This window comes from Entelurus aequoreus, linkage group LG08, assembly GCF_033978785.1.
Source record: "Entelurus aequoreus isolate RoL-2023_Sb linkage group LG08, RoL_Eaeq_v1.1, whole genome shotgun sequence".
NCBI lineage: Eukaryota > Metazoa > Chordata > Actinopteri > Syngnathiformes > Syngnathidae > Entelurus > Entelurus aequoreus.
Genome location: NC_084738.1, coordinates 6133033 through 6149515, shown reverse-complemented (window position 1 = coordinate 6149515; position 16483 = coordinate 6133033). Strand labels below are relative to the sequence as shown.

The window sequence follows — 16483 nt, the reverse complement described above, 5'->3', positions numbered from 1 at the left end:
TTTAAGATGAAAGTTTTCTTTTTCTGGCCATTTTGAGCGTTTAATTGAGCCCACAAATGTGATGCTCCAGAAACTCAATCTGCTCAAAGGAATGTCAGTTTTGTAGCTTCTGTAACGAGCTAAAGTGTTTTCAGATGTGTGAACATGATTGCACAAGGGTTTTCTAATCATCAATTAGCCTTCTGAGCCAATGAGCAAACACATTGTACCATTAGAACACTGGAGTGATAGTTGCTGGAAATGGGCCTCTATACACCTATGTAGATATTGCACCAAAAAGCAGACATTTGCAGCTAGAATAGTCATTTACCACATTAGCAATGTATAGAGTGTATTTCTGTAAAGTTAAGACTAGTTTAAAGTTATCTTCATTGAAAAGTACAGTGCTTTTCCTTCAAAAATAAGGACATTTACATGTGACCCCAAACTTTTGAACGGTAGTGTACTATGCAAATATAAAAAAGGTAAGCTTTTAGTTATTTTTTAAATTTTTTTAATTTTTGTTTGTAATTGGTTTTTAATCTTCATTATTTACTTCAATATTACAGTATGTCTCTATATACATATTTAGTAATGTTTTTAATGAAATTTGGCCAAAGGGGGCACATTTCAATTTCTTACACACACTTGTTATTACATATGTTGGCCAGAGGGGAAGCACTTCAAATTTTTACACACACACTTGTTATTACATATGTTGACCAGAGGGGGAGCACTTCAAATTTTTACACACACTTGTTATTACATCTATTGGCCACAGGGGGAGAACTTCACATTTTTACACACACTTGTTATTACATATGTTGGCCAGAGGGGGAGCACTTCAAATTTCTTACACACATTTGATATTTCATATATTGACCAGCGGGGGTCCTCATATGAAAGGTACTTTTCCTTGTTGATGTCTCAAGAAGGGTAGAAATACAACACACACACACACACACACACACACACACACACACACACACACACACACACACACACACACACACACACACACACACACACACACACACACACACACACACACACACACACACACACACACACACACACACACACACACACACACACACTGGTACATCCTGCTGAGAACGTGTGTCCTCTGCAGTGGACGTTTGTTCTTAGTCAGCAATACAAATATCGGTAAGAATGCAAAATACTGTCCACTACAGTGGGCTTTTATTTTTTTATTTTTTTGAGGAGTCAATTTCTTTTGCCAGTGTTTCAAATATCGGGTATAAAAATAAAAGTCGTTATGCAAAACACAAACGTCCACTGTAGAGGGCGCTAGTTCCCAGGAGGACATACCAGTGTGGGTTTACCCTCCCTCCCTCACACACACAAACACGCACTGGGATGGATCCATACGAGGCCTAGCGCCGCTTAATGTCCTAATGACATTTCCACCCATGGACCCAGCAGCGCAGTGCAGTTAGCGGTGCTAATTTTAGCGGCGGCAGCAGGGCTGGTACGACGGCGGCTGTGAGGACTCGGTGCTTTGCTTGATTTAGACGCTGGCCTGATGAAAACACATGGCTCTCTCGCACAAACACGCTGCATCAATAATCAGCAATAAGGAAAATTATTCTAGTTTCATTGGCAACCAATCAAGTGAAGTTGAATTGTGGTTCACTTCTTTTTACACTTACAATTAGGAAAACAAGGCTTGGTATTAAACTCCGAGTGTGATGTCTTTTTAACTCTTTGTAATTGCTTGCCTTCATCATGTTCTCCTCCCCCTTAAGCAGGAAAATGAGAACACTTTTTTGTTATTAGACGATTTTTCAGCCACTCGGCCTCCTTTGAGCACTTTTCTTCCTGGCCAACTTCCGCAATTCAATTATTCTCTAATGTCACATTTCAAGCGCAGTCACGAGCTGAAGTGTGCGTAACAAGGAATTCCAAAAGAGCATTTGAATCAAAACTAAATGAAAAAATATATATATAAAAAATAAAAATAAATGGAAATAAAAACATAAAATATATTCACAAAACATAAAATAGACATGGATACATAAACATAGAGATTTAAAAAATAAAACTATGAATGGTACGCAATAAAATAAGACCATTTCTTATCCTGCTGTTTGTTCATTATCTAATAATTAGATACTTACAATAACAATTGGCTTTTTCTACTAATATATATAACATGTCATTTCATCAAGCATTTCATATATATTATGTTTGAATATTTTTTTTATATAGCAATGCATTACTTTGCATCGTTCAGGTTTATGTGATGACAGTTGAAGGAAAGTAACTAAATATATAAACAAACAAAAATAATAATAAAATGTAAATAAAAATATATATATATATTTAAAAAATCATACAAAATAGAAATAAATATATGTACACTATTTAATCACATTAATAAAATAAATGATAATCATCACTGCATTTATTATTATGAGATACCCATATATGTTATGTTACTATACTTCTTGCTGGGGAGGATGCATGTATCCAGACTTTTTTTTCATTATATCAAATGAACAAATACTTACATTGGATTGTTTGTTTTTTTTACTATGGTATAATATGTATTTTCATCAAGTATTTTGTATATGTTATTTTTTTGTATTTTATATAGCAATGCATTACTTTGCATCGTTCAGTTTTATGTGATGACAGTTGAAGAAAAGTAACTAAATATATAAACAAAAATAATAATAACAAAATGTAAATAAAAAAAATACATATTTTTAAAAAATCATACAAAATAGAAATAAATAAATGTACACTATTTAATCACATTAATAAAATAAATGATAATCATCACTGCATTTATTATTATGAGATACCCAAATATGTTGTTATTATACTTCTTGCTGGGGAGGATGCATGTATCCAGACTTTTTTTCATTATATCTAATGAACAAATACTTACATTGGATTGTTTTTTTACTATGGTGTAATATGTATTTTCATCAAGTATTTTGTATAAATTATTTTTTTTGTATTTTATATAGCAATGCATTACTTTGCATCGTTCAGTTTTATGTGATGACAGTTGAAGAAAAGTAACTAAATATATAAACAAAAATAATAATAATAAAATGTAAATAAATAAATAAAAATATATTTTAAAAAATCATACAAAATAGAAATAAATAAATGTACACTATTTAATCACATTAATAAAATAAATGATAATCATCACAGCATTTATTATTATTATGAGATACCCAAATATGTTGTTATTATACTTCTTGCTGGGGAGGATGCATGTATCCAGACTTTTTTTCCCATTATATCAAATGAACAAATACTTACATTGGATTGTTTTTTTACTATGGTATAATATGTATTTTCCTCAAGTATTTTGTATAAATTATTTTTTTTGTATTTTATATAGCAATGCATTACTTTGCATCGTTCAGTTTTATGTGATGACAGTTGAAGAAAAGTAACTAAATATATAAACAAAAATAATAATAATAATAATAAAATGTAAATAAATAAAAAATATATTTAAAAAAATCATACAAAATAGAAATAAATAAATGTACACTATTTAATCACATTAATAAAATAAATGATAATCATCACTGCATTTATTATTATGAGATACCCACATATGTTATGTTATTATACTTCTTGCTGGGGAGGATGCATGTATCCAGACTTTTTTTTTCCCATTATATCAAATGAACAAATACTTACATTGGATTGTTTTTTTACTATGGTATAATATGTATTTTCATCAAGTATTTTGTATAAATTATTTTTTTTGTATTTTATATAGCAATGCATTACTTTGCATCGTTCAGTTTTATGTGATGACAGTTGAAGAAAAATACCTAAATACATAAGAAACACATTACAAATATTTAAAAATAATAATAATATAATTAAAAACATGAATTATGTAATTTGAAGAAAAATAACTAAATATGTGAAATAACAAAAAATATATTGAAAAATAAATAAATACATACAAATATATTTAAAAAAACATTCAAAAAGAAACAGATAAATAAAAAGAGATTTAAAAAAAAGAAGAAGAATGGAATACAATAAAATATAATATACAGAACAAAGAAGCTAACTAAACCAGACAAGATACAATTAAATCAAATAAAAAAATAGATCAAATAAAATCACTGAGTTGCAAAGGGCGGGAAGGAAGGACGGGGGGGTCACCTTTAGCTTACCTGGTCTCCCGGGTGACGAGGAAAAAGCTGTCATCGGGAGCGTCGATCCAGTTGGGGCGCCTCTTTCGGATCATCACTCCTCCCCGAGCGCTGCCGCCGCCGCCGCTGCGGCCATTATGCTGTCAAAAACATGACATGTTACTGATAAGGACCGCATACTCAATTCAACGCATCCAGGTGTGAAGGGTATGCAAGAACCAATGCACAAGATATTCATGAACATAATAACAAAAATGAATTATTAGTACAACTAAATATTCATTTTCAATATTGACATAGAATTATATAATTGACAACAAAATTATTATGATGTATAAATATTTAAATTATACAAATATTTTCAATTATAATATTTTGATCAGTCATCCCTCGCCATATCACGCTTCCAAGTTTACGGCTTCAATCTACTGTGGATTTTTTACCAAACTACTTTTTTTTACGGCATTGATTCTCAAACAGTGTAAGTGGTATGCTGGCTCCATCTGGAATCACGTAAATATTCAGACACAGTGTTACTGTTCAAACTGTGTTTACTGTTACAATCACCAAAAATAATAAATATACTTGTTAAAAAAACATCTGCCTTGTTCGTAATGAATATTTAGGCCTAATACGCTACTGTGTTTTAATGTTGGTCATTTTGGTGGTACTTAGAAAGCCTTTTCCGAAATGCTACTTGGTGAAAAAAGTTGAAAACCAATGTTTTATGTATTTTCTGCCGAAATTAAGAATTGTCACGCATAAAAATGGCTACATAAACTAAAAATATCAATACTCCAGTAGTATTGGCCACTAGATAAGACCAAAACAATAACATCAATATTTTTTTTAATGCTCTACCTATAAAAATATTTTATTTGTAATTAATAATTCCAATTTAATGGAAATTCATTGACCACGGTCAGGCTTGGAACCAATTTACAGCAATAAACGAGCGTTCTCTATAATACTTTTAATTTTGGGGGCGGTAAAATTAGAATTTCCACTAATGAGTGCAATTTTTTTTTTTTAATCATTATTTTTAAACAATATTTTATCAAATTATTAAAATATAATTGTATCACTATATTCATTACAGTATTATGATATACTCATATATTTTATTTCATTATACTACTTGCTGGGGAGAATGCCTGTTCATATCCTGACTATTTCTCATCATACTTTTCTTTTATTGTATCCAATTATAAAATACATAAATTGGATTTTTTACTAATGTATAATATGTATTTTCATAAAGTATTAAAATATATATATACATGCATATATATATGTATATATAAGTGTACACATATATATACATACATACACATTTATTCATATACTGTATATACACACACATGTATATATATATATATATATATATATATACATATATACACACACACATATATGTACATATTGATATACACACACACATACACACACACGCACACATATGTGTGTGTGTATGTATATATATATATATAGATATATATACTGTGTATATATATATATATATATACAGTATATATATATATGTGTGTGTGCGTGTGTGTGTGTATATATATATTTATCTATATACATACATATACAGTATACGTACATGTATATACATACATATACAGTATACGTACATGTATATACATACATATACAGTATACGTACACACACACACACACACATATATATATATATATATATATATATATATATATATATATATATATATATATATATATATATATATATATATATATATATATATATATATATGTGTGTGTGTGTGTGTATATATACACACATATATATGTGTATATATATATACACACCCACACATATATATGTGTGTATGTACAAACCCCGTTTCCATATGAGTTGGGAAATGGTGTTAGATGTAAATATAAACGGAATACAATGATTTGCAAATCCTTTTCAAGCCATATTCAGTTGAATGCACTACGAAGACAAGATATTTGATATTCAAACTCATAAACTTTTTTTTTTTTTTGCAAATAATAATTAACTTATAATTTCATGACTGCAACACGTGCCAAAGTAGTTGGGAAAGGGCATGTTCACCACTGTGTTACATGGCCTTTCCTTTTAACAACACTCAGTAAAGGTTTGGGAAGTGAGGAGACACATTTTTGAAGTGGAATTCTTTCCAATTCTTGCTTGATGTACAGCTTAAGTTGTTCAACAGTCCGGGGTCCCCATTGTGGTATTTTAGGCTTCATAATGCGCCACACATTTTCAATGGGAGACAGGTCTGGACTACAGGCAGGCCAGTCTAGTACCCGCACTCTTATACTATGAAGCCACGTTGATGTAACACATGGCTTGGCATTGTCTTGCTGAAATAAGCAGGGGCGTCCATGGTAACGTTGCTTGGATGGCAACATATGTTGCTCCAAAAGCTGTATGTACCTTTCAGCATTAATGGTGCCTTCACAGATGTGTAAGTTACCCATGCCTTGGGCACTAATACACCCCCATACCATCACACATGCTGCCTTTTACACTTTGTGCCTAGAACAATCCGGATGGTTCTTTTCCTCTTTGGTCCGGAGGACACGACATCCACAGTTTCCAAAAACAATTTGAAATGTGGACTCGTCAGACCACAGAACACTTTTCCACTTTGTATCAGTCCATCTTAGATGAGCTCATGCCCAGCGAAGCCGACGGCGTTTCTGGGTGTTGTTGATAAACGGTTTTCGCCTTGCATAGGAGAGTTTTAACTTGCACTTACAGATGTAGCGACCAACTGTAGTTACTGACAGTGGGTTTCTGAAGTGTTCCTGAACCCATGAGGTGATATCCTTTACACACTGATGTGGCTTGTTGATGCAGTACAGCCTGAGGGATGGAAGGTCACGGGCTTAGCTGCTTACGTGCAGTGATTTCTCCACATTCTCTGAACCCTTTGATGATATTACGGAGTGTAGATGGTGAAATCCCTAAATTCCTTGCAATAGCTGCTTGAGAAAGGTTTTTCTTAAACTGTTCAACAATTTGCTCAGGCATTTGTTGACAAAGTGGTGACCCTCGCCCCATCCTTGTTTGTGAATGACTGAGCATTTCATGGAATCTACTTTTATACCCAATCATGGCACCCACCTGTTCCCAATTTGCCTGTTCACCTGTGGGATGTTCCAAATAAGTGTTTGATGAGCATTCCTCAACTTTATCAGTATTTATTGCCACCTTTCCCAACTACTTTGTCACGTGTTGCTGGCATCAAATTCTAAAGTTAATGATTATTTGCAAAAAAAAAAAAAGTTTCTCAGTTTGAACATGAAATATGTTGTCTTTGTAGCATATTCAACTGAATATGGCTTGAAAAGGATTTGCAAATCATTGTATTCCGTTTATATTTACATCTAACACCATTTCCCAACTCATGGAAACAGGGTTTGTATATAAATATATACATATATATATACACATACTTATATATACATATGTGTATGTATATGTATATACACACATACATATATATATATAAATATATATGTATATATACACTACCGTTCAAAAGTTTGGGGTCACCCAAACAATTTTGTGGAATAGCCTTAATTTCTAAGAACAAGAATAGACTGTCGAGTTTCAGATGAAAATTCATTTTGAGCGTTTAATTGAGCCCACAAATGTGATGCTCCAGAAAGTCAATCTGCTCAAAGGAAGGTCAGTTTTGTAGCTTCTGTAACGAGCTAAAGTGTTTTCAGATGTGTGAACATGATTGCACAAGGGTTTTCTAATCATCAATTAGCCTTCTGAGCCAATGAGCAAACACATTGTACCATTAGAACACTGGAGTGATAGTTGCTGGAAATGGGCCTCTATACACCTATGTAGATATTGCACCAAAAAGCAGACATTTGCAGCTAGAATAGTCATTTACCACATTAGCAATGTAGAGAGTGTATTTCTGTAAAGTTAAGACTAGTTTAAAGTTATCTTCATTGAAAAGTACAGTGCTTTTCCTTAAAAAATAAGGACATTTACATGTGACCCCAAACTTTTGAACGGTAGTGTATATACAGTATATACCGGTATACACACACACATACATATATGTATGTGTGTGTGTGTGTGTATGTACTATATATATATATATATATATATATATATATATATATATATATATATATATATATATATATATATATATATATATATATATATATATGTATGTGTATGTGTATATATATATATATATATATATATATATATATATATATATATATATATATATATATATATATATATACTGTATAGGCCTGTGAGACAGTTATTTTTACCCTACTGATGTGTTGTGTTACCCTACTGATAGTAATATTTTATCATATTTATATACATGTATAAGTACATATACATATATATTTACATATATACATACATGTACAGTATATGTATTTTTTGTTATTGTATACAGCAATGCATTACTTTGCATCATTCAGTTTAATGTGATGACAGTTAAAGGAAAAGAACTAACCAGGAGAGCGCCACCTGTTGTTCCTGGATTTTCTGGAGAAAAAAAACATACTTGGTCATTACATTTTCTCACATCCTGCTTGAAGCAAAGGATGGAGTTCCTTATTTGGGCAAAGGTACCTGGGCGCCTGTCCGGCTCTGCCCTGCTGTGGTGATGGAAGCTGCGTTTTCCCAGCATGCCGTGAGGCCCGTGGGGGAGAGAGGAGAGGAGGCGGCGAGGCGGCGGCGTCTGCAGGCCTGCCGTCCGGTGGGAGCGAGGGGCCTGGGCCGCCGGACGGGACTCTGCGAGACATTGACAGCTGTCGCCGTGGCAACGAGGGGTTTGGGAGAGGATGAGTGGAACTTACCGAGAAACTGCACGACGCTGGTCAGGGTGCTCCTTTGGGCTGCTTTGATTTTAGGTAGGCGGGTCCCGTGACCCTCTGAGAGCCTGGAGACGTCTATATCACACACACACATCATTTACATATGTCACTTTAAAGTGTTAAAAGTCTGTCTTCAGGTCATCAAATCATGGAAGATGATGATGAAGATGCATGAAGATCACCTGCTGATGATGATGATGGCGTCACACAAACCCACCCTGCTCACTAGGGGGCGCTGCAGGCAGCTACAAAGTCAAAATAATAAAAGGCAAGGTGGTTCGGCGGCGGCTCCGGGACAAGGAAGAAACATGAGGGGCGTTATGGTCCATGCGTTGGGGGAAGGGGCGGGGGTGGGCGTGCCTTTGTGGGCCATGGGCGGCCAATCAGAGTGGAGTGCGGTGGAGTTGATGGACAAGTAACACGAGACACATGAAGCACAAGGACTCGGAGGAGATGCTTTCAGGTGTTGACTTTTATTGGAGGCCGGCGCTGACGTCCACACGAGAAGAGAGCACGAGGAGGTAGATGATGAAGGAGGGGGAGGGAAGTGAGGTAGGGGGCGGGGCCGATGTTTGACCGGGGAAGGTGGAATCCATTCAACTGTTGACTGACGTGAATGGAGGATGACATCATAAATGTTGATGTTAAGGACACATGGCGAAACAGTCCGTATGTGGGGGAGGGGGTGTGGCCAGCATGAGGTCGATATTAAAATGGAGAATGTGAAGACAATATTTACAACAAACCCACAACTTCTTAGTATAAAATACACTTTCTCAACCAAATATCCGCTTGGGGCAAAAATATGAAGCAAATCCACAAATCAAACTTGGGTGAAAAGATGATGAAAACTCAAGAGTTATGAGGACAGGCAGTCTTTATTGGAAACAGGATTGGGGGTCTGGGGCGGGACTACAAAAAACCCAAAATAATAACAATAATAAAAAGGGGATGGGACAAACAGGACAGAGGGTGGAGGGGAAAGGAGGGGGCGAGATGGGTGCTGATGGGGGGGGGGTGAGAATGTGTGTGTGTGTGTGTGTAAAGGTGTCCACACGCGGCACAAGTTAGGAGGAATTGAAAGCGCTCTTACACTCTGCCTTTACGGCCCCACAGTTAATGGGAACAAAGGGGCGGCGTGCGGCTCGGCGCAGCCTGATGACGTCGCGGCACATGTGCCGCGCCAGCTTGGTGAGGCGAGTGGCCTGCAGCAGGAAGGCCTGCTTTGTCTTCATGGACGACTTGGGGCTGCCGCTATTCCGCATTGGAATGTGGTTGGACTGGCGGGGGGCGTGGCTCCGCGACCGGGGCTCCTGGGAAGCAGCAACAACAAACTCTTATTTTGACGGGACGTCGTGCTTTCGTTTCATAAACTGTGATCAACAAGTCGAATGACACGTGTGTTCGCAGCTTATACACCATCTCACAAACGTTAGGACACCCCACACGCTTTCAAGAGATCGTCCAATAGAATTAGAGTAGTCAGCGTACAGCTTGAATAGCAGCAGAGATTTACTATCAACACACTGTCTTTACTGTCGAGCGAGTAGCAAGATAGTTGTGTCCACATTCAAGCTCTGGGGTGATAGGGTTAGTGTTCCAGGCTGCACGAGTGCTGCCAATCATGGGGAGCTGCGGTTCATTAAAGGAGTACATTTCAACATGTGCAGGACGTTGTGAAGAAGAAACTGGGCCATTTTCCAACGTGATAAAAAGTCCAAGATGACAAGAGTGTCAGCTGAGGAATAATGTGGGGAAAGGAAGGTATGCGGAAGGAAGGGAAGGAAGGAAGGAAGAAGGAAAGGAGGGCAGAGAAAGAAGCAAGGAAGAAAGAAAGAAAGAAAGTTAAGAGTGAAGGAAGGAAGGAGAGAAGGTGGGAGGGAAGGAAGGAAGAAGGGAAGAATGAAAGAAAAGTGGGAAAGAAGGTAGGTAGGAAAGAAAGGAAAATAGTAAGAAAAGAAGGAAATAGGGAGGGAGGGAAAGAAGGAAGAAAAGAAGGAAGCAAAAGTAAGAAGGAAGAAGGGATGAAAGGAAGTACGTAAGGAGGAAAAGAGGTATGGAGAGAAGGAAGAAAGCAAGGTCAGAAGGAAGGAAGAAAGAAAGGTGGGAGCAAAGAAAGAAGGGAAAGAGTGAAAATAGGAATGAAGGAAGGAAGAAAAGTGGGAAGCAAAAAAGAGAGGAAGGAAAGAAGAAGGTAGGGAAGGCAGAAAGAAGAGACGGAGGGAAGTCGTGAGGGAAGGAACAAAGGAAAAAAGGGAAGGTGGGAAGGAAGGAAGGAAGAAATTAAGTAAGAAAGGAAAGAAGTGGGAAGGTAGGAAAGGAAGGAAGAAAGAAAGGACACAAAGTTATAGGGAAGGAGGGATGAAAAGAAGTATGGAAGGAAGGAAAGAGGTAGGGTGAGAAGGAAGGAAGGTAAGAAGAAAGGAACAAAGAAAAGTAGGCGCAAAGACAGAAGGGAAGGAATGAAGGAAGGAAGAAAGGTGGGAAGCAAAAAAGAGAAAGGAAAAAAGGTAGGGAAGGAAGAAAGAAGGGACGGAAGGAAGTACTGAGAGAAGGAACAAAGGAAAGAGGGAAGGTGGGAAGGAAGCAGGGAAGAAAATAAGTAAGAAAGGAAAGAAGTAGGAAGGAAAGGAAGGAAGGAAGGAAAGTAATAGGGAAGGAGGGATGAAAAGAAGTATGGAAGGAAGGAAAGAGGTAGGGTGGGAAGGAAGGAAGGTAAGAAGGAAGGAAGAAAGAAAGGTAGGAGCAAAGACAGAAGGGAAGGAGTGAAGAAAGGAATGAAGGAAGGAAGAAAGGTGGGAAGCAAAAAAGAGAGGAAGGAAAGAAGAAGGTAGGGAAGGAAGAAAGAAGGGACGGAAGGAAGTACTGAGAGAAGGAACAAAGGAAAGAGGGAAGGTGGGAAGGAAGCAGGGAAGAAAATAAGTAAGAAAGGAAAGAAGTAGGAAGGTAGGAAAGGAAGCAAAGTAATAGGGAAGGAGGGATGAAAAGAAGTATGGAAGGAAGGAAGGTAAGAAGGAAGGAAGAAAGAAAGAAAGGTAGGAGCACAGGAAAAAGGGAAGTATGGAAGAAGATAAGGAAGGTAAGGAAAAAAGAAGGACAGAGTGAAGGAACAAAGGAAAAGGGGATGGAGAGAAGGAAATAATAAAGTAGAGAATGAAGGAATGAAGGAAAGAAAGGAAAGAAGTAGGGAGGGACGGACGGAAGGAAGGAAGGAAGGAAGGAAGGAAGGAAGGAAGGAAGGAAGGAAGGAAGGAAGGAAGGAAGGAAGGAAGGAAGGAAGCAAACTAAGAAGAAAGGAGGGAGAAAGGTAGGGAGGGAAGGAAGCAAAGTGAGAAGAAATAAATAATAAAGGAAGGATGGAGGAAAAGAAGAAAGGAGGGAAGTAAGGAAAAAAGAACAAAGGAAACATAAAGGGAGGAAAATAGTGAGATAAGGAAAAAAGGAGAAGGGAAGGGGGGAAGGAAGGAAGGAAGGAAGGACAATGGAGGAGGATAAGGTGTCTCAGTAATGAAAAAAGGTGGGAGTGAAGGAAGGAAGGAAGAAAAAAGAAGGAAGAAAGATGGTAAGAAGGAAGGAAGGAGGAGAGTAAGGTGTCCACCAGTGATGTCATCATGTAGAGTGGAAGATGATTCCAGTCTGTGTAACTCGGTTCAATTCCATGCCCAAGAGCACTAAGGCAGTGTGGCGCTCACTACAACCACACAATTAGTGAAGTGTACTCACTTGTGCTGCCACATATTTACACACAATGGTGTTGATAGTGAAGCCACACAAGCTGCACACGGACTACTCTAAAGAGCAGCCTCTATATTATTGTCCCTTGAGAAGAGGCCTGCTGAAAAGTGAGGGGTGAAGGTTTGCAGCTCACTGAATAATTCATTCCTGCTGACGGCTCTTGCAATAAATCACTTATTGCAGCTTTAAGACGCGGCAGAAGTTCTGGGTCAGGGTGCAAGACTCACGTTGGTGGCTGGGGTGGGAGAGGTCCTCTCCTCGGGGGCCTCGGCTCGGCTGGGCATCTTCAGGCCGCCGTACTTCTTCCAGTACATCCAGCAGGACACGCACAGACGACACTGCATGTTGGGCGGCCCCCACGAGTACCACTGGGCCGACTGCATGGCTGCGGATGCAAGAAAGGGGTCGGGGGGGGGGAGTAGTGGTGTCGTCATTAGGACCGGGCACATCGATCTCCTCTGACGTCCCCGAAGGACGTGCATCTACTCGCCGGCGCCTGATTGATGCCGCACGACGACGACCGCAATCTCAAAAGCTCTAACGCGATCATGACAAATCAATATGCAAGAGTGTGTTTTCGCTCTCACCTCATTATCTAGTGCGGACAAATGTATCAGGACGTGCCTACTGATCAGGTAATCAATCAGTTAGGGGGAGGGGACTACACCCTTGGAATGTCTTCATCTTTGAGCCGGACATTTTGAACAAGTCCATCCATCCACTTTCTACCGCTTGTCCCTTCTGGGGTCGCTGGAGCCTATCTCAGCTACAATCGGGCGGAACAATCCAATCCAATCCAATCCACTTTATTTATATAGCACATTTACACAACCAGAACGTTTCCAAAGTGCTGCACAGCCATGTTAAAAACAATATTAAAAACAATATTAAAAACAATATTATGCTACACCAATGACTGAATAAAAACAAAGAATAAATGAATAGAAAACAGAGACAATATAAAAAATAAATATGATTAAAAACGATTTTAAAGGGTAAAACCAATTAAAACAGTAAAATAGACATCAAAATGTATAACCCTAACCCTAACCACACAGGACAACAGAGGACAGAAGACCACACAACTCACGTAGTGTTAAAAGCCAAAGAATAAAAGTGGGTCTTAAGACGAGACTTAAAACACTCCACTGTAGAAGCAGTTTGAACATGGAGGGGCAGAGTGTTCCAGAGTTTAGGGCCGACCACAGAGAAGGCCCTGTCTCCCCTGGTTTTAAGTCTCGTCCTGGGCACCACGAGCTGGAGCTGGCTCTCGGACCTCAGAGCGCGCGCAGGAGTGTAAATTTGGATGAGGTCCGAGATATACTGAGGTGCCAGTCCATGTAAAGCTTTAAAAACAAACAGCAAGGATTTAAAATCAATTCTAAAATGAACAGGGAGCCAGTGCAAACTCCGAAGAATTGGGGTTATATGCTGGCGTTTCCTGGCCCCTGTTAAAAGTCGTGCTGCCGCGTTCTGGACTAACTGCAACCGGGAGAGAGCTTTTTGGCTAATGCCAGCATAAAGTGCATTGCAGTAGTCCAGGCCACTTGGAACAAGTGCGTGCTTCAAATGTTGTGGGAACACATCAGTTACGCATGGAGGAGTTTGGTGAGGAAGAACGCCAGTGTTTCCCACACATTCATTTATTTGTGGCGGCCCGCCACGAAAGAATTACGTCCGCCACAAATAAAATTAAAAAAAAAAATAAATAAATAAAAAATGAAAAATTAAAAAAAAAAAAAAAAAAAAAAATTTTTTTTTTTTGTCCTCTCCAGCTTCTCAGGCAAATCATATAGTTGATGTAGATGCCCATATAGACTGTTCATATTTACTTTACAAAAGAGAAGTGTAGGATACTTCTCTTGTTGCCTTATTTGTATTTGACTTTATTAAATGTATTTATATTAGAAACACAACATGTGTATATAACAAAGGGTGCAAAGTCTGCAGGCAGTAGGAAACACATGGTTAAGTGTAGGGAGTAAAACTGATGGCAGTCTAAAGTTCAAGATTTTTGGAGCTCTTTGTTCAGTGGATCAGATGTTTGATGAAGCTCTGTGTCTATCTACCACCACTACTGTTTTCTGTTTATTTGTTACTGACTGTGGCAGGACACCTCTGCCTCTGTTTCACTTTATGTTGCTGGTAAATAATATGCTTGTAGTAGTAGGCTAAAGTTAAATTATTTAGTATGCACTAATTAAAGGGGCAGAGCTTTAAAATACATTTTAGCTTTTATATTTTATAAGATATATTTTTTGTAAGAACCACAATTAATAAATATATTTCAGTGAATAACTTATTGTTCAAATCTGTATATAAATATGTACATAAAGTGTTGTAATTATATTGTAAAGTGGATGGATGGATGGACGTTTAAAACAAAACTGTTATTAATTAGTAAGTATACATTTTTTGAGCCTTTTTAGAGAAAATCAAATCATTGTAGTAAATTATGCAAATTACTCGATAATGTCATGGTGACCACGCCCATAGCCACGCCCCCACCGCCACAGGTATCTTGGCAGTTTATGGGAAACACTGGATGTCATCAGTGTTTGAACCTGACACAGGGTATAAGTGTTTTCTATCTCTCAATATCGATAATCATTCATATTTCTTGAAAATAAGGACCAGGACAAAAATATAGTAAGTAGGGCTGAGTATCTTTGGGCACCACACAATTATATTATTCTTGGGGGTAACAATTCGATTCAGAATCGATTCTCAATTCAAATCGATTCCTCGATTCAAAATCTACACTTTTTTTTAATAACATTTGATGCCAGTTCTATGATTAACTACATTCCCTTATAAAAAAATTTAAATAAATTAACAGCTGTGATACCTTTCTATATTACTTAAAAGAAAACTGGTTTTGTTCAATAAAATGCTTTTCAAACATTTAATGAAGTCAAATACAAATAAGGCAACAAAAGAATTATCCAACACTTCTCTTTTCTAAAGCAAATCTGTACAGCAGATATGATCATCTACATCAACTATATGATTTGCCTGAGTGAATAAATAAATTTAAAAAATATATATATATATATATATATATATATATATATATATATATATATATATATATATATATATATATATATATATATATATATATATATATAATTTTATTTACATACAGTACAGGCCAAAAGTTTGGACACACCTTCTTCTCATTCAATGTGTTTTCTTTATTTTCATGTCACTGAAGGCATCAAAACTATGAATGAACATATGTGGATTTATGTACTTGCCAAAAAAAGGTGAAATAACTGAAAACGTGTTTTATATTGTGGTTTCTTCCCTTTGCTCTGATTACTGCTTTGTACACTCTTGGCATTCTTTCGATGAGCTTCAAGCACACCTGTGAAGTGAAAACCATTTCAGGTGACTACCTCTTGAAGATAATCAAGAGAATGCCAAGAGTGTGCAAAGCAGTAATCAGAGAAAAGGGTGGCTATTTTGAAGAAACTAGAATATAAAACATGTTTTCAGGTATTTAACCTTTTTTTGTTAAGTACATAACTCCACGTGTTCATTCATAGTTGTGATGCCTTCAGTGACAATCTACAATGTAAATAGTCATGAAAATAAAGAAAACGCATATATATATATATATATATATATATATATATATATATATATATATATATATATATATATATATATATATATATATATATATATATATATATATATATATATGTATGTATGTATTTTTTATTTAATCAATTT

At 36.7% G+C, this 16483-nt stretch overlaps 1 protein-coding gene across 1 annotated transcript in view; it reads right to left on the bottom strand.

Moving 5' to 3' along the window:
* The window catches only part of mta3 (metastasis associated 1 family, member 3), a 70299-nt gene that overhangs the window by 4950 nt on the left and 48866 nt on the right, over window positions 1-16483 (bottom strand). The window contains exons 13-18 of the mRNA XM_062055410.1: window positions 12970-13127; window positions 10101-10320; window positions 8990-9082; window positions 8763-8924; window positions 8644-8675; window positions 4164-4282 (exon numbers count right to left, since the gene is read on the bottom strand). Coding sequence (XP_061911394.1) covers window positions 4164-4282; window positions 8644-8675; window positions 8763-8924; window positions 8990-9082; window positions 10101-10320; window positions 12970-13127 — 784 coding nt within the window. The remainder of the gene's footprint in view (window positions 1-4163; window positions 4283-8643; window positions 8676-8762; window positions 8925-8989; window positions 9083-10100; window positions 10321-12969; window positions 13128-16483) is intronic.